This window comes from Ranitomeya variabilis, chromosome 2 (assembly GCF_051348905.1).
Source record: "Ranitomeya variabilis isolate aRanVar5 chromosome 2, aRanVar5.hap1, whole genome shotgun sequence".
Lineage (NCBI taxonomy): Eukaryota > Metazoa > Chordata > Amphibia > Anura > Dendrobatidae > Ranitomeya > Ranitomeya variabilis.
In genome coordinates this window covers 1,094,432,006-1,094,452,080 of record NC_135233.1, presented here as the reverse complement: position 1 = coordinate 1,094,452,080, position 20,075 = coordinate 1,094,432,006, and the positions used below count along the sequence as shown (strand labels likewise).

General features: G+C 44.9%; 1 protein-coding gene across 1 annotated transcript in view; it reads right to left on the bottom strand.

Annotated features, from left to right (window-relative positions):
- The window catches only part of SCARA5 (scavenger receptor class A member 5), a 323,038-nt gene that overhangs the window by 43,128 nt on the left and 259,835 nt on the right, over window positions 1-20,075 (bottom strand). Inside the window, exon 7 of the mRNA XM_077291789.1 lies at window positions 7,171-7,224. Within this exon, the coding sequence (XP_077147904.1) occupies window positions 7,171-7,224 (54 nt within the window). The remainder of the gene's footprint in view (window positions 1-7,170; window positions 7,225-20,075) is intronic.

Sequence of the window (20,075 nt, the reverse complement as noted above, 5' to 3'; positions counted from 1 at the left end):
AAGCCCGAAAGGCATCACCAGGTATTCAAAATGGCCTTCGGGCGTATTAAATGCAGTTTTCCATTCGTCACCCTGTTTAATACGAACAAGATTATATGCCCCTCGAAGTTCAATCTTGGTAAACCAACTAGCCCCCTTAATCCGAGCAAACAAATCAGAGAGCAAAGGTAAAGGGTATTGGAATTTGACCGTTATCTTATTAAGAAGGCGATAATCAATACAGGGTCTCAAGGAGCCATCCTTCTTGGCAACAAAAAAGAATCCCGCTCCCAATGGTGACGAAGACGGCCGAATATGCCCCTTCTCCAAGGACTCCTTAACATAGCTCCGCATAGCGGTATGTTCTGGCACAGACAGGTTGAAAAGTCGGCCCTTAGGGAACTTAGAGCCTGGAATCAAGTCAATAGCACAATCACAGTCCCTATGTGGAGGAAGGGAACTGGACTTGGGCTCATTGAATACATCCTGGAAATCTGACAAAAATTCAGGAACATCAGAAGAGGGGGAAGAGGAAATTGACATTAAAGGAACGTCACTATGTACCCCTTGAAAACCCCAACTAGTCACAGACATCGATTTCCAATCCAACACTGGATTGTGTACTTGTAACCATGGAAAACCCAGTACAACAACATCATGTAAATTATGCAACACCAGAAAACGACAATCTTCCTGATGTGCTGGAGCCATGCACATAGTCAACTGAGTCCAATACTGAGGTTTATTCTTGGCCAACAGTGTAGCATCAATACCCCTCAAAGGAATAGGGCTCTGCAAAGGTTGCAAAGAAAAACCACAGCACCTGGCAAATTCTAAGTCCATTAAGTTCAGGGCAGCACCTGAATCCACAATTACCATGACAGAGAAAGATGACAATGAGCAGGGTCACAGACAGGAGAAACTTAGGCTGTACAGTACTAATGGTAACAGATTAATACGCTTAGGGCAATCAGAGATAGTATGAGCTGAATCGCCACAGTAAAAACACAGCCCATTCTGACATCTGTATCCCCTCTGTTCCACTCTAGTCAGAATCCCATCACATTGCATAGGCTCAGGACTCCGCTCAGAGGATGCTGCCATATGGTGCACCACATTGCGCTCGCGCAGGCGCCGATCGATCTGAATGGCTAGAGACATAGATTCGCTCAGACCAACAGGCGTGGGGAACCCCACCATGACATCTTTAAGGGCTTCAGAAAGACCCTTTCTGAAAATTGCTGCCAGAGCGTCCTCATTCCATTTAGTGAGCACAGACCATTTTCTAAATTTCTGGCAGTATAATTCTGCCGCTTCCTGACCCTGGCACAGAGCCAACAAGGTTTTTTCTGCATGATCCACAGAGTTAGGTTCGTCATACAATAATCCGAGCGATTGAAAAAATGCATCTACATTAAGCAATGCCGGATCCCCTGACTCAAGGGAGAATGCCCAGTCCTGAGGGTCACCACGCAGCAGAGAAATAACTATTTTAACTTGCTGAGTGGGGTCACCAGAGGAACTGGGTTTCAGAGCAAAAAACAATTTGCAGTTATTTTTAAAGTTCAAAAACTTAGATCTATCCCTGTAAAACAAATCTGGAGTAGGAATTCTAGGCTCTAAGGCTGGAGTCTGAACAACATAATCTTGGATACTCTGAACTCTTGCAGCAAGCTGATCCACACGAGAAAACAGACCCTGAACATCCATGTCCGTGCCCAAATCCACCCAGAGATTAAGAGGAAGGAAAAAGACAAAACAGACTAAAGAAAAAAAAATGGCTCAGAACTCTTTTTCTTTTCCTTCTTTTGAGATGCATTCAACTCATTTTTGGCCAGTTGTACTGTTATGGACTGGTAATTTAGGAGCGACATGCGACTAGCTCTGAGCAGGTGGTAACTATACAGACCGCAGTTCCTGATCTTAACACAACACTAGAAGTAGCCGTGGGATGTTCCTGTCACTCCCTGGACACCTCGTCACAGCCGGAGAACTAGCTACCCCTAAAGGTAGAAACAGGAAAACTATCTAGAAACAGGAAAGCTATCTTGCCTCAGAGAAAATCCCCAAAGGATAGGATAGCCCCCCACAAATGACTGTGAGAGGAGAAGGAAATGACATACGTAGTATGAAACAAGATTTAGCAAAGGAGGCCACTTCTAGCTATATACATAGTAAGGAAAGAACACTGTGCGGTCAGTAATAAAAACTAGAAAAAGTCCACCACAGAGATATGCAAAAATCTCCACACCTGACTAAAGGTGTGGAGGGCAAAATCTGCAGCCCAGAGCTTCCAGCTTAGCTAAATAGATCCATACTGATAAGCTGGACAAATGAGCAAAACATAGAATGTGCTGAACAATAAAGTCCACAACAAATGGACTGCAAAAGGACAAGCAAAGACTTATCTTTGCTGAACTGGACAGAGTGTCAGGGAAATCCAAAAGAGCAGTGGCTCCAAGCAGGAACAATTGACAACTGGCATTGATTGAGGGCAAAGGCCAGACTAAAATAGCCGAGCCAGAAAGACGATCAGTGGAAGCAGCTGCTAATGCTAAATCCAAGAAGCAGCTATACCACTCAAAACCACAGGAGGGAGCCCAAGAGCAGAACTCACAAAAGTGCTACTCACAACCACCGGAGGGAGCCCAAGAGCGGAATTCACAACAAGGGAGCCAACATCAGATGGGAGACAAGCAGTAGAGGGAGATAGGGAGCCAATGTCAGCTGAGAGACATGTAGTCAAGGGAGGGTGATAGGGAGCCAACGTCAGCTGGGAGACAAGCAGTCAAGGCAGGGAGAAAGGGAGCCAATGTCAGCCGGAAGAGAAGCAGTCAGGGGAGGGAGAAAGAGAGCCAAGGTCATTCGAGAGACTGGGAGTTAAGGGAAGGAGATAGGGAGCCAATGGCAGACAGAAGACAAGCAGTCCAGCGAGGAAGAATGGGAGCCAACGTCATCTGGGAGACAAGGAGTCAAGAGGGAGATAGGGAGCCAACATCAGCAAGGAGACAAGCAGACAAGGGAGGGAGATAGGGAGCCAACGTCGGCCAGGAGACAAGCAGTCAAGGGTGGGAGATAGGGAGCCAACATCAGCTGGGAGACAAGGAGTCAAGGGAGGGAGAAAGGGAGCCAACGTCAGCCGGGAGACAAGCAGACAAGGGAGGGAGATAGGGAGCCAACGTCAGCCAGGAGACAAGCAGTCAAGGGTGGGAGATAGGGAGCCAACGTCAGCCGGGAGACAAGCAGTCAAGAGAGCTAACGTTAGCCAGGAAACAAGCAGACAAGGGAGGGAGATAGGGAGCCAACGTCAGCCGGGAGACAAACAGTCAAGGGTGGGAGATAGGGAGCCATCAGCTGGGAGACAAGCAGTCAAGGAAGGGAGATAGGGAGCCAACATCAGATGGGAGACAAGCAGTAGAGGGAGATAGGGACCCAATGTCAGCTGGGAGACATGTAGTCAAGGGAGGGTGATAGGGAGCCAACGTCAGCTGGGAGACAAGCAGTCAAGGCAGGGAGAAAGGGAGCCAATGTCAGCCGGTAGAGAAGCAGTCAAGAGAGGGAGAAAGAGAGCCAAGGTCATTCGAGAGACTGGGAGTTAAGGGAAGGAGATAGGGAGCCAACGTGAGCTGGGAGACAAGCAGTCGAGAGGGAGAAATGGAGCCAATGTCAGCCGGAAGAGAAGCAGTCAAGAGAGGGAGATAGGGAGCCAATGTCAGCCTGAAGAGTAGCAGTCAAGGGAGGGAGAAAGATAGCCAAGGTCAGTAGAGAGACTGGGAGTCAAGGGAAGGAGATAGGGAGCCAACATCAGCCGGGAGACAAGCAGTCGAGAGGGAGAAAGGGAGCTAATGTCAGCCGGAAAATAAGCAGTCAAGAGAGGGAGATAGGGAGCCAACGTCAGCTGGAAGAGAAGCAGTCAAAAGAGAGAGATAGGGAACCAACGTCAGCCTGAAGAGTAGCAATCAAGGAAGGGAGAAAGAGAGCCAAGGTCAGTCAAGAGACAGGGAGTCAAGGAAAGGAGATAGGAAGCTAGAGGTAGCAGATAGTTCGGGAGAGACAGGATGCTAGGAAGGCTGACAGACAGGCAGTTGGGGTAGGAAACAGGGAGTTAGGGAGGCCCAGGACATAGGGAGCCATGGGAGAGAGACAGGGAGTTGGGGGAAGGAGACAGGGAGTCGGTGGCAACTGGAAGACAAGGAGTCAAGGGACAGAGATAAGAAGGTAGGGTTGGCAGGGAGATGGGGAGAGATACAGGTCGAGAAACAGGGATTTCAGGTGGAAGACCGGTAGATGGGGAGGCATGAGATATAGGGAGTTGAGGGAGGAGAGTTGGGGGGACAGGGAATCAGTGCTGGCCAGGAGAAAGGGAGTCAGGGGAGGGAGACAGGGAGGCAAGTTGGCTGAGGGACAGGGAGTTGTGGCGGGCATGGATGCAGGAAGTCAGGGGAGGTAGGGAGAAAGGGAGTCAGGGGGGTGCCGGGAGACAGGGAGCTTCCTACTTTTTATCTCCAGCTCCAGTGCAGAGCCATACGTCTCCATGACAACAGTCTACAATCTCTGTGTAGTCTGATCCTTCAGACAGACTTCATTTTGTTCCTCCCCTAATTTTTCCTAACATTTGGTAGATTAGTAAGAAGCAGTGGACCGATTGTAAGAAATATAACTGCGGATTACACAGTTCAATGTCTGTTCCATTGGAGGCACATAAGTCTGCATAAGTGCTGTAGGCACAAAACGGGAGGATACTTTATATTACAACCTACTGCATAGTTGTTTCACTTTCAATTTTAGATGTTATTGGGCAGAGGAGGAGAGATGCTGGAATAAATTATAGCCAGTCATGAAGAAACAAAGTTCAATATCTCACAATATTTTACTTCTCACGGCTGAGGGTTTGTCATAGTTTTGTCCAATCTGGACAATAAATCATGAGCTAAATACATCAACAATCTAAATCTCACTAGTGAAAATCTCTATCTCAGAAACTCACCAAACAGCTAGAGGACGCTTACTGCACACTGTACAGAGAGCTCTGTATGCAGTAAGCTCCTGAGCTCCCCCTTGTGGCGGCATCTGGAAGCCGTAATTGTATCCAGTAACTTTCTATTCAGATGATTTGGAGCTTTGTATATAACAAACAATCATTTCTAACCACTATAAATTTATATTGAGAAATTCATCAGCTCTGAATGTTTGGAAATGATAAAGTGTTTAAAGGTAAAGATTTACTTTAAAGGGGTCGTACAGGATTAGAAAACAAAGCTTACTTTAAAAAAAACAGCAGCACAGCTGTCCATAGCTTGCGTGTGGTATTGTAGCCCTGCCTAAGACACAATAATGTGCAATACCAGGCATAGCCCATGGACACGTGGTGTGGGCTCTGAAACTTCCTCTTTATGTGGCCCATCTAGTCTTATGATTAGTGGGGGCCCCAAAGGTCGAAGCACCACTGATAATAAAGTAATGGCATATCCCTGATAGGAATGCTCCTTTACTATTAAAGACCTTTGGAGGTCACAAGCGCCAAGCTTTCTGTGGAAACACCATCAGAAGGGGCTGGAGTTGCACCCCACTGACCCCAATGTATGGCCATGGGGATGATGACAGAAGGCTAAAGGCGAGCAGTAAACTCTTGTATAGACCACTTGACTTGTGTTGCCCAGGGAATATATTATTTTTATGGTGGGAAGTGGTAGACTGTCAACGGTCATGCTTGACATGTCTCTCACCGCACCAGTTGGGTCCCATTCCATAGATACCTCCAAGTCTTAACGGGAGTCTGTCACACCCAAAATACAGGGATATAGGGGACTTCACCCTTATAAAAACCTGTCACTGGTGCAAAACTTGTAAAAATAACTGAATCCATATACAAATACAGAGTCTTCGCGGCACCAATGGAGTGGCCATGAGCTAGGTGCACCGTTACGCCCCATTAATTTGCACTTGGCAAAATGGTGCACCTGGCTCACAGCCCCACCATGGGCGCACTGAAGACCCCTCATTTTCAAATGGATTAAAAGTTATTGTCACAAGCACCGTACCAGTAACAGGTAAACCGCTAGTGGGTGTTTTATAGGGGTGAAGGCTGAAAGGCATTTTTTAAGGTGAGAGACTGCAAAAAATCCAAGTATAGCCAACCAAAACTGGTGGAGAATGCCAACTAAAGTCACTCGTCTACGGAGAAGTATGGCAACCGCCAAATAAACTGATACATGTGATGTCACACATGGCGCCAATTTCATCGCCACCGGGATGAGAGTCAGTGACTGATATGGACATGTGCTTTGTCGGCCCTGGACCAAAACTGTGCAGACAAGTCCCGTCCATCCTAGCACGCCTGCCCAGAAAAGCTCCAGGAGACGAGACATTCGTGAGGAGAAAACAGATGCACATTTTTCGCTCCTGTGCTGTCTTCCGTTAGGGAAAGTGTCTGTTTTTCTCCTGCGAGGCGCTCTCAACACAATGAGGTTCTGTTCACGGATGAAACAATAATATCAGGATGGCGGCTGCGAAACGCGTTCACAGGGGATGTGACCTCTCTCCTGTTACTGGATCCGATTACATGACTTAGGCTAAAGTTATGCACGCGTTTCGCTCTAGGTTCACTGCAGATATCAAGGACACGAGTGAGCCAGATGAATCTGTAAGACTAACATGACCTAAACTTAGCAAATAGCGTGCGTGTTAATTAATTGTACTGACGCCGCTGCTCTCCGGTTACCGGTCTACTGTAGAGTAATATTCATGATTCTCCTACTAATCTACAGAGCACAATTGTGCACCGTCCTGTATGTCCTCCATCATCCCAAGCTTCACCAAATTTACCACTGGTGGTCACTGCTCCATATTACATCCTCTTACACCTGCTCGCTGGACTTCTCTGATGCTGCAGCAAATGGGTGCGGGACCGCACTGCCCCAAAACATTACACTCTCCTGTAGAGGGTCAGCTCTTTTGGACAGGGTCCTGCTTGTGTAGAGTATCAGCCCTTGTGGATACTTATTGATTTCTCTAGGTACCTTATATTTCCTCTGATCTTGGGATCTCAGTATGGAGACATATTTGTTTTGTTTTTTTTTCACATGTAGATATTTCCTGTTATTTACCTTTCAGTTGTGTGGTCCGCCATGTTTTAACCATTTAATAGTCATTAATAACTGAAACACGGGACGCTCATCGTCAGTCTCTCACCTAGTTCTCCTCTGTCTCCTTTCTCGCCCTTCAGTCCTCTTTGGCCAGTTTCACCTAAAAAAGAAAACTAAAACAATTACTATAAACACAATATATCATCCTTGGTGACATTTTTAACAACACTTGATGTGTGATATATAAGAGGTTTTCTCCAGTCCGGGGCGGCTTTAGGGGTCCAAACCTCGGCAATTGCTCAGGGCTCCAACTCCCTTGAGTGCCAGAAACATTTATAACAGGAGCTAAACTGACAATAGTTATAGTGTGTATACATTTATGTGTATGTTCTGTGTATATATATAGTAGGTACGGAAAGTATTCAGACCCCTCTAAATTTTTCACTCTTTGTTTCATTGCAGCAATTTGGTAAATTCAAAAACGTTTATTTTTTTTTCTCATTAATGTGCACTCTGCACCCCATCTTGACTGAAAAAAACAGAAATGTAGAAATTTTTGCAAATTTATTAAAAAAGAAAAACTGAAATATCACATAAGTATTCAGCCCCGTTGCTCAGACACTCATATGTAAGTCAGATGCCGTCCATTTCCTTGTGATCCTCCTTGAGATGGTTCTACTCCATCATTGGAGTCCAGCTGTGTGTAATTAAACTGATAGGACTTGATTTGGAAAGGCGCACACCCGTCTATATAAGGCTGGTTTCACACTTGCGTTTTTATCTGCATGCGTTTTTTAAAAAAACGCATGTGTGAAAAAACGCATGTAAACGCGGTAAAACGCATGCGTTTTTTAGACACATGCGTTATTATAGAAAACCACAAGAAAACAAGAAAAAAAAAAAAAACCCTAACCCTACCCCTAACCCTAACCCTAACCCTACCCCTAACCCTAACCCTACCCATAACCCTACCCCTAACCCTAACCTGAAATGTGTGGCACTGAAATACGTTTATATATGTATAAACGTATATAAGTGCCACGATATTTCAGTGGCCACGTATATAAGTGCCACGTATTGCCACGTAAGTGCCACGTATTTAAGTGCCACGTATATAAGTGCCACGTATATAAGTGCCACGTATTTAAGTGCCACGTATTTAAGTGCCATGAATATAAGTGCCACGTATATAAGTGCCACGTATTTAAGTGCCACGTATATAAGTGCCACGAATATAAGTGCCACGAATATAAGTGCCACGTATTTAAATGCCACGTATTTCACGTAAATGACACGATATTTCAGTGCCACGCATTTAACCCTACACTTAACCCTACCCTAAATACGTGGCACTGAAATATGTGGCACTGAAATATCGAGGCACTTAAATACGTGGCACTGAAATATGTGGCACTGAAATATCGTGGCACTGAAATACGTGGCACTTAAATACGTGGCACTGAAATACGTGGCACTGAAATATCGTGGCACTGAAATATGTGGCACTGAAATACGTGGCACTATGACTGTCAGAAAATGTTCATTAAACGGTTAGGGGTGAGGTTAGGGGTAGGGTTAGGGTTAGGGTTTGGATCCCTTTATCACCTTGATGGTGGGTGACTTTTCAGTGTGTTTTCTGTTTTTTTCCAATAAAAACGCATGCGTTTTTAACGCAAACAAACGCATGTGCTTAAAAACGCATGCGTTTACATAGACAGCAATGCATTTTTTTGCCGCGAAAAACGCATGCGTTTTTTCGCGGCAAAAAAACGCGCAAGAAAATACTGCAAGTAGCATTTTTGAAAATGAACGCATGCAGAAAAAAACCGCATGCGTTTGAAAACGCGACCAAACGCGTACAAAAAAACGCATGCGTTTTCAATGTTAAATATAGGGAAAAAACGCTGCAGACAAAAACGCAAGTGTGAGGGTATGTGCACACGTCCGGATTTCTTGCAGAAATTTCCTGAAGAAAACCGGAAATTTTCTGCAAGAAATCCGCATTTTTTTTTTTGCGTTTTTTTCCGTTTTTTTTCACGTTTTTTTTAGCATTCTGCAAGCGTAATTAGCTTGCAGAATGCTAAAGTTTTCCAAGCGATCTGTAGCATCGCTTGGAAAACTGACTGACAGGTTGGTCACACTTGTCAAACATAGCGTTTGACAAGTGTGACCAACTTTTTACTATAGATGCTGCTTATGCAGCATCTATAGTAAAAGATAGAATGTTTAAAAATAATAAAAAAAATGCTTATACTCACCCGCAGACAGCTGATCTCCTCACCGGCGTCCGTTCCGTATAGATGGTGTGTGCGCGCAGGACCTTCCATGACGTCGCGGTCACGTGAGCGGTCACATGACCGGTCTCGACCAATCACAAGACGGCGACGTCATCGGCAGGTCCTTCACCGCACACCAGCTACAGGAACCGAAGCGACAGCGTGCAGTGGAGAGGCGGGAAGACATCGAAGGTGAGTATAGGACTATTTTTTATTTTAATTCTTTTTTTTTGGACCAATTATATGGTGCCCAGTCCGTGGAGGAGAGTCTCCTCTCCTCCACCCTGGGTACCAACGCACATAATCTGCTTACTTCCCGCATGGTGTGCACAGCCCCGTGCGGGAAGTAAGCAGATCAATGGACTCCTAGGTGTGCGGAATCCCCTGCAATTCCGCATTTTAATGAACATGTTGCTTTTTTTTCCGCGATGCGATTTTTTCGTGGAAAAAAAGGCTACATTTGCACAAAAAATGCGGAATACACTGAAAATAATGGGAGGCATATGTAAGCGTTTTTTTCGCGTTTTTATCACGTTTTTATAGCGAAAAAACGCGAAAAAAACGCGAAAAATACTGAACGTGTGCACATGGCCTGAAACCACCCTAAGACCTCACAGCTCACAGTGCATGTCAGACCAAATGAGAATCATGAGGCCAAAGGAACTGGCCAAGGAGCTCAGAGACAGAATTGTGGCAAGGCACAGATCTGGCCAAGGTTACAAAAGAATTTCTGCAGTACTCAAGGTTCCTAAGAGCACAGTGGCCTCCATAATCCTTAAATGGAAGAAGTTTGGGACCACCAGAAGTCTTCTTAGAACTGGCGGTCCAGCCAAACTGAGCAATCATGGGAGAAGAGCCTTGGTGAGAGAGGTAAAGAAGAACCCCAAGATCACTGTGGCTGAGCTCCAGAGATGCAGTAGGGAGATGGGAGAAAGTTACACAAAGTCAACTATCACTGCAACCCTCCACCAGTCAGGCCTTTATGGCAGAGTGACCCGAAGGAAGCCTCTCCTCAGTGCAAGACATATGAAAGCCGCATAGAGTTTGCTAAAAAAACACATGAAGGACTCCCAGGCTTTGAGAAATAAGATTCTCTGGTCTGATGAGACGAAGATAGACATTTTTGGTGATAATTCTAAGCGGTATGTGTGGAGAAAACCAGGCACTGCTCATCACCTGCCCAATACAATCCCAACAGTGAAACATGGTGGTGGCAGCATCATGCTATGGGGGTGTTTTTCAGCTGCAGAGACAGGATGACTGGTTGCCATTGAAGGAAACATGAATGTGGCCAAGTACAGAGATATCCTGGATGAAAACCTCTTCCAGAGTGCTCTGGACCTCAGACTTGGCCAAAGGTTCACCTTCCAACAAGACAATAACCCTAAGCACACGGCTAAAATAACAAAGGAGTGGCTTCAGAACAACTCTGTGACCATTCTTCACTGGCCCAGCCAGAGCCCTGACCTAAACCCAACTGAGCATCTCTGGAGAGACCTGAAAATGGCTGTCCACCATCCAACCTGGCGGAACTGGAGAGGATCTGCAAGGAAGAATAGCTGAGGATCCCCAAATCCAGGGGGAAAAAACTTGTTGCATCATTCCCAAGAAGACTCATGGCTGTACTAGCTCAAAAGGTGCTTCTACTCAATACTGAGCAAAGGGGCTGAAGACTTATGACCGTGTGAGATTTCAGTTTTTCTTTTTTAAGAAATTTGCAAAAAATTCTACATTTCTATTTTTTTTTAATCAAGATGTGGTGCAGAGTGTACATTAATGAGGAAAAATGAACTTTTTTGAATTTACTAAATGGCTTCAATGAAACAAAGAGTGAAAAATTTGAAGGGGTCTGAATACTTTCCTTACCCACTGTATATCTATGTATGTGCTCTGTATACATGGATATGTATGTGCTCTGTGCATACATATGTGTGTGTAACATTCAGCGTTTGTGTCACACACTGTGTATGTAGCATCCATTTATAAATCCAAGCTGCATAGACAAGATTTCATAAAGTTGTTGGCAATAATGCAGACAACGAGCAAAATGATGCATATTCATCTGGTGATTGGCTTGTTTATGGTGGAATAAAAATCGATGTGTTTCCAAGTTGCCCTTTCTTCAGTTAAAAATTTAATTAAGAAATGGCAGTTACCAGGAACAGTGGAGGTCAAGATAAGGTCTGGAAGATCAAGCAAAATTTCAGTGAGAGCTACACGTAGGATTGCAAGAGAGGCAAATCAAAAACCCCTGGAGTTGGGGTTCATTGTTCTACTGTTCCGAAACACCAGCACAAATATGGCCTTCAAGGAAGAGTCATCAGAAGAAAAACTCTCCTGCGTCCTCACCATAAAATTCAGTCTCAGAAGTATGCAAAAGAACATCTAAACAAGCCTGATGCATTTTGGAAACAAGTCCTGTGGACCGATGAGGTTAAAATAGAACTGTTTGGTCACAATGATCAAAGTTATGTGTGGAGATAAAAGGGCACAGAATTTCAGGAAAAGAACATCTCGCCAACCAGTAAGCATGGGGGTGGATCAATCATGCTTTGGGGATGTGGTGCAGCCAATGGCACTGGGAACATTTCACGGACAGAAGGAAGAATGGATTCAATGAAATTTCAATAAATTCTTGATGAAACGTAACCCACCTGTAAAAAAGCTGAAGGTGAAAAGAGGAAGAGGATGGTTTCTACTAATGGATAATGATCCTAAACACACGTCACAATCCACAAAAGGCGCAAGCGGAAGGTTTTACAATGGCCCTCACAGTCCCCTGATCTGAGCATCATTGAAAATCTGTATCTAGACCCCAAAATAGAAGAGGATGCAAGACGACTCGGGAATCTCACAGAACTGGAGGAATTCTCCAAGGAAGAATGGACGAAAATCAATCAAACTGTAAGACATTGAAAATGGGTGTTACTAGTTACTAACCATGCAGGGTGCCCAAACTTTTGCATGGGCCTATTTACCTTTTTGTAATTTTTAAATTTTAAAAGATGAATATATATATATATATATATATATATATATATATATATATATATATATATATATATATATATATATATATATTTGCCTAAAATACAAAGTTATTGTGTCATCTATAACTTTACCCCTTTTAGAGATAATTTCATCTTCAACTTGACAATAGTAATTTTGGCCAGGGGTGCCCAGACGTTTACATGCCGGTGTATTTGTGAGCAGCCCAGTGTCACATTGCGATGATTACTGCAGTAACTATGTGACAATCCCATTGTGTAATTTATAGCTCTGATTTTAATTTTTAATCTACAACTTAAGTCGCACTATATTGAGGTCCTTTTCTTTAGTATAGTGTTATGGACCTGGTGGTTAGGAACACCCGGAATGACCTGATGAGTAAACAAGTAATCGGAACAAGCTCTGGGAAAGTGGGAACTCTGCTGACCGCAAACCCTACTCCTATAACACAAACTAGAAATAGCTGTGGAGCGTACCTAACTCTCCCTAGACGCCTCTTCACAGCCTAAGAGCTAACTACCCCTAAAGATAGAAATAGAAGCCTAACCTTGCCTCAGAGAAATTCCCCAAAGATAAAGGCAGCCCCCCACATATATTGACTGTGAGTTAAGAGGAAAGTCACAAACACAGGAATGAAACAGGTTTTAGCAAAGGAGGCCAGACTTCACTAAAATAGTCAGAGGATAGCAAAGGGAACTTTGCGGTCAGCACAAAAGACTACAAAAAACCACGCAGAGTAAGCAAAAAGACTCCCCACACCGACTCACGGTGTGGAGGTGCCACTCTGCACCCCAGAGCTTCCAGCTAGCAAGGGAATATCATGATAGCAAGCTGGACTAGAAATTAGCAGTACTAAGAAATATATTCAGGAAGCAGTAACAACAAATGAACTAGCAAAGACTTAGCTTCTGCTGGAGTAGACAGGTCCTCAGAGAAGTCCAAGAGAGATCTGAACCAATACTGAAACATTGACAGCTGGCATCAAGTAATGATCTGAGTGGAGTTAAATAGGGAAGCCAGCAAGCAATAAACGAGAGCAGCTGACAAAGCCAACCTCAGTAACCAGCAGTTCCGCTCAAAGCCACCAGAGGGAGTCCAAGAGCAGAACTAACCAAAGTACCATTCATGACCACAGGAGGGAGTCCGAGAACCGAATTCACAACAGTATAGGTCATCAATATGAGGCCGGTGGGGGTCTGACACCTGGCACCCCATTGATCAGCTATTATTTACTCTGGTGAACGCGGCTCTCTTCCATGAATAGTGGCCGGATTCTGCAGTATTCCTTTGAATAGCAGCTGTTCTGCAGTAACCGGCAGCAGGCGCTACACACTGATTGTTGCTGCATCAACTCATCACCTTCCGATTCCTTGTCTAATGCACTGTATCACATACATTGTATAAGGAAATTCAATATCTCCATCCATCTCCCGCCATGTATACAGCTGTCAGTACAATAATGGGTGAGTCTCCGGCATGTTCCTCATGTGGACGGTCAGCCGTGATTATCTGGGGGAAGGATCCGGTTACATAACACAGAGTGTTGGGATATTTATTGGGGGCAGGGACTCCGCTGGAATGTGTAATTCCTCACATGGGACCCCGCTCCACTTCCTTCGCGGCTGGGCTGCGGGCCATTTATTTTATACTGCACTTGTTCTGAACAGTCTGGGGTAATAATAATAATAATAATTTTTATTTATATAGCGCCAACATATTCCGCAGCGCTTTACAACTTATAGAGGGGACTTGTACAGACAATAGACATTACAGCATAACAGAAATCACAGTTCAAAATAGATACCAGGAGGAGTGAGGGCCCTGCTGCTCGCAAGCTTACAAACTATGAGGAAAAGGGGAGACACGAGAGGTGGATGGTAACAATTGCTTTAGTTATGTGGACCAGCCATAGTGTAAGGCTCGGGTGTTCATGTAAAGCTGCATGAACCAGTTATCAGCCTAAGTATGTAGCAGTACATACACAGAGGGCTATTAACTGCATAAAGTGTATGAGAACACGATGTGAGGAACCTGATTATGTGTTTTGGTTTTTTTTCTATTTTTAATAGGCCACACAGGGATAGTTAGGTTCATGCGTTGAGGCGGTAGGCCAGTCTGAACAAATGCGTTTTTAGGGCACGCTTAAAACTGTGGGGATTGGGGATTAATCGTATTAACCTAGGTAGTGCATTCCAAAGAATCGGCGCAGCACGTGTAAAGTCTTGGAGATGGGAGTGGGAGGTTCTGATTATTGAGGATGCTAACCTGAGGTCATTAGCGGAGCGGAGGGCACGGGTAGGGTGGTAGACTGAGACCAGAGAGATGTAGGGTGGTGCTGAGCCATGGAGTGCTTTGTGGATGAGGGTAGTAGTTTTGTACTGGATTCTGGAGTGGATGGGTAGCCAGTGTAATGACTGGCACAAGGTAGAGGCATCGGTGTAACGGTTGGTGAGGAATATGATCCTGGCAGCAGCATTCAGGACAGATTGGAGCGGGGAGAGTTTGGTAAGAGGGAGGCCGATTAGTAGAGAGTTACAATAGTCCAGACGGGAATGAATAAGAGAAACAGTAAGAGTTTTTGCAGAGTCGAAAGTAAGAAAAGGGCGAATTCTAGAAATGTTTTTGAGATGCAAATAAGAAGAGCGAGCCAGTGATCGGATGTGGGGTGTGAATGAAAGCTCGGAATCAAGGATGACCCCAAGGCAGCGGGCATGTTGCTTTGGAGTAATGGTGGAACCACACACGGAGATGGCAATGTCAGGCAAAGGTAGGTTAGTAGAGGGAGAGAACACGAGGAGTTCAGTTTTTGACAGGTTCAGTTTCAGATAGAGGGAGGACATGATGTTAGAGACAGCGGTAAGACAATCACTGATGTTTTCTAAGAGGGTCGGAGTGAAAGCAGGAGAAGAGGTGTATAATTGGGTGTCGTCAGCATAGAGATGGTTAGAGAAAAAAAAAAAAATTCCTTTCTTGGCGCTTCCGGAAGACAAGGATAGTTTGAAGGTTGAGATAATTTGCTCAGTACCAAATTTATTAGGACACTTTAATAAGAACAAAACAACGCGTTTCAGCCCACAACGGCCTTCATCAGGTATTATATGTGCTTTTAAGCATAGAGATGGTACTGGAAACCAAATCTACTGATTGTTTGTCCAATAGGGGCAGTATACAAAGAGAAGAGGAGGGGGCCTAGGACTGATCCTTGAGGAACCCCAACAGTAAGGGGAAGGTGAGAGGAGGAGGAACCAGCAAAACATACAGTGAAGGATCGGTCAGAGAGATAGGAGGAGAACCAGGAGAGAACGGTGTCCTTGATGCCGATGGAGCGGAGCATAGTGAGGAGGAGCTGATGATCCACAGTGTCGAATGCTGCGGAAAGATCCAATAGAATTAGCATGGAGTAGTGACCATTAGATTTAGCTGTTAGTAGGTCATTAGAGACTTTAGTGAGGGCAGTTTCAGTAGAGTGTAAAGAGCGGAAGCCAGATTGAAGAGGGTCGAGAAGAGAGTTATCTGAGAGATAGCGGGTAAGACGGGAGTGGACCAGGCGTTCCAGGAGTTTAGAGATGAAGGGAAGACTAGAGACAGGTCTATAATTAGCGGCACAGTTTTGGTCGAGGGAGGGTTTTTTAAGTAATGGATGTATGATGGCATGCTTAAATGAGGAGGGAAAAATACCGGAAGTGAGGGAAAGGTTGAATATTTTTGTTATGTGAGAGGTGACAGCCGGTGAAAGGGACTGGAGGAGATGTGACGGAATGGGGTCACTGGTGCAAGTGGTCGGGCGAGAAGATGCAAGGAGCCTGCTTACTTCTTCTTCAGTAACTGGTTCAAAGTCAGAGAGTGAACTAGATGCAGTGGGGGAGGGAGGACAGTGCCTGGTATGAAGAGATTGGGAGATGATTTCCTGGCGAATGTGGTCAATTTTTTCTTTGAAGTAATTGGCCAGATCTTCAGCGTGGAGATCTATGGTTGGGGCCTGCTCTCTTGGGTTGAGTAGGGACTGGAAAGTGTCGAAGAGACGTTTAGGGTTATTGGACAGTGAGGTGATGAGGGTGTTGAAATAGGTTTGTTTGGAGAGGTGAAGGGCAGAGTTGTATATTTTTAGCATGAACTTATAATGGATGAAATCTTCGGGTAGATTAGATTTTCTCCACAGACGTTCGGCGCACCTGGAGCATCGCTGCAGGAAGCGTGTTTGCAGCGTGTGCCACGGTTGTCGCCGTCTGTGTCGAGTTGCTCTATGTATAGGAGGAGCAGCTTCATCCAGGGCACTTTGCAGGGTTTCATTGTAATGGTTCAGAGCAGAATCAGGACATGAGATGGAGGAGATTGGGGCCAATGAGGACTGCAAGTTCTTCATAAGTTTCTGGGTGTTAATGGCCTGCATGTTTCTATAAGTGTGGAAAGTGGGGGTGACCTGAGCAGGATGGCAGTTCTTGATAGAGAATGAAAGAAGGTTGTGGTCAGAGAGCGGGAGAGGGGAGTTTGTGAAATCATCCACTGAGCAAAGCCAGGAGAAGACCAAGTCAAGGGAGTTTCCATCTTCATGTGTTGGAGAGTTAGTATGCTGCGAGAGGCCGAAAGAGGAGGTTAGAGATAAAAGGTGAGAAGCAGACGGGGAAAGGGGAGAAGCAATGGGGATGTTGAAATCACCCATGATAAGGGTGGGAGTGTCACAGGAGAGAAAGTGTGGAAGCCAGGTGGCAAAGTGATCCAGGAACTGATGAGAGGGGCCAGGAGGACGATACACCACCGCCACTCGCATGGAGAAGGGGACGTAGAGTCTGACAGCATGGACCTCAAAGGAAGGGAATACAAGTGAGGGTACTTGGGGAATAACTTGGAAGGTACATTTGGGTGAAAGGAGCAGCCCAACGCCTCCACCTGCTCTGTTGTCTGATCTTGGGGTATGAGAAAAGTGTAGTCCACCATATGAGAGAGCAGCAGCAGCGGTGGTGTCTGACTGCTGGATCCAGGTTTCAGTAAGAGCCAGGAGATTAAGAGCCTTAGAAAGGAAGTAATCATGGGTGAAGGAGAGTTTATTACACACAGAGCGAGAATTCCGAAGAGCACAATTGAAAGAGACAGAAGGCATGCATGGAATATTGATAAGGTTAGAGTGGTTTCTGGGTGTAGCAGTTGGGAGGTTTGACTGGCTATAACATGGGGGGCCGGGGTTGGGAGAGATGTCTCCAGCGACTAGGAGAAGGAGGATAGAAAGAGTGAGCAGATGGTTAAGTGATTTGTGAGAGCGTCTTTTGTGTTGGATGGTGGGACTGAATGGATCTGCGCTGTTAAGCAATGTGAACAGAGCATGAGTGCTATACATAGGAGAGGCAAGGACAGAGGGGCCGATATGGATGGAGTGTAGAGAGTTAATGCAAGGGCGGTGAGTGAATGCAGCAGCCAGGATATAGATTATACAGATACATATGGTGTGTATTTGTTCTGTTTCAAGTGAATAGGGAGTAGGTTTAGATTTTCTTACCTGTCTCCTGCCCAACTGCCATGTTATAACTGCGTCATACTTTGAAAAAAAAAGTACACGAATAATAGTGCACGAATAATAGTGCATGAATGCACCCCTGCATGAATGCATCCCCAAGTTATGTCCACATTTATAGAAGGCTAGCTCTTAGATCTCACTTTTTTTTTTTTTTTTTGGAAAAGGGTGTTTCTCCCCCTCTTGTTACCAATCAATCTAACTCAATTGAGACAGCAGGACACAATAAATGTAGTGATCAGATAAACAAATGTCCAGGTCTGCATGGATCATAAACCCCTTTGAAAAAGTTATGTGATCTCTCTATATAGGGACAAGCAAAAGTGAGTGAAATATCTATAAACACAAACAAATGCATAATAAGATGACTAACATATATAGCTATATGCAGGATTCAATGCCGAAGATAGAATGAATCAGATACCATCCAAGCCGCTTGCTGTCAGGGAATGGAGCAATAGACATGCAGGATAGTTCAGTTCAGGGAATGAATGATATGTTTACCATCCATAAGCTTTGATTCACTAGGAATCATTCTTTGTACAGGCATGGATTACGAAGAACATTCCTTTAAGTAGTTAAAGCGAACCTTCATCAATAGAGAAGAATAGGGTCCATGTTCTTTCCCCTCTCTATTCACTAATATTAGTAATTAGTAAATATTAGTCTTTACTGCACAGTCACCACAACCCCTCCATATAACAGACCACTGCTCTTCCTCCAAACCTTCCTCTGCACCATCACTAAAGGAGAGCTTACTTATCTTTTCTCCAAATCACACCTCCTTACTACTTCTGCACTTGACCCCATCCGACCTCTCACCCATCCTCACCACCACCCTTATCCCGGCCCTAACCCATCTCTTCAATCATTAACTTCTGGAACCTTCCCTTCTGCTTTCAAACATGCCATCATCACACCTATTCTAAAGAAACCATTCCTTGACCAGTCCTCTACTTCCAGCTATCCTCCCATATCGCTGCTCCCGTTCTCCTCCAAACTCCTCGAACAACCTGTCCATGCTGAACTTTCCTCCCACTTCTCATCTAACTCACTTCTTAACAACCTGCAATTCAGCTTCCATCACCACCACTCCACTGAAACGGCCCCGAATAACGACTTACTAACCGCAAAACCTAACAGATAATTCTCTATCCTCGTTCTGCTAGATCCATCCTTTGCCATCAACACAGTTGACCATTTCCTCCTACTATAAATCCTCTCGTCCCTTGGTGTCAAAGACCTTGCCCTATCTCCTCATATTGTTCTAAACGCACATTCAGTGTCTCCCACTTCCACACTACCTCGTCCTCCTGCCTTTTCTCTGTGGGAGTCCCTCAAAGCTCTGTCCTGGGATCTCTACTATTCTCACTTTATGAGTTGTCACAGGCCAAAGGTATAAAGTCCCATGGCATCCAGTAGCACATATATGCCAATGACACTCAGCCTCTCTGGCCCAGACGTCACCTCTCTGGTGTCCAGAATCGCAGAGTGTCTATCAGCCATATCATCCTTCTTCTCATCATATTTTCTAAACCTCAATGCGGACAAAACAGAACTCACCATCTTTCCTCAATCTCACCTGATTTCCCTACCTGACCTATTGATCACAATAAATTACATTTCGCTTTCCCCTGTAATGGAAGTCCGCTTCTTCTGGATAACCCTCGACTTTGCTCTCTCCTTCACACAACACATCCAAGCTCTCGCCACCTCCTGCCGCCTCCAATTCAAAAATATTTCCAGAATATGTCCTTTCCTCAACACTGAAAGTACCAAAATGTTAGTGCATGCCCTCATCATCTCCTGCCCTGATTATTGTAACATCCTCCTCTGTGGCCTACCTGCTAACACTCTCGTACCTCTACAGTCCATTCTTAACTCATTTGTCCAACTAATCCACTTCTTTCCTCGCTATTTCTCCACTTCTCTCCTCTGCAAATCCATTCATTTGCTCCCAATTCTCCAGCGTATCTAGTTCAAACTGCTAACATTGACCTATAAAGCCGTCCATAATCTGTCTCCTCCATATACCTGAGAACTAATCTCCTGATATCTTCCTACACGTAATTTCCAGTTCTACCAAGACCTCCTTCTCTTCTCCACGCTCATATGTTCCTCATCAAATCGTCTCCAAGACTTCTCCCAAACTTCCCCGATCCTCTGTAATTGTGTGCCCAATACATACGATTATGGCCACACTAGGAACCTTCAGCCACA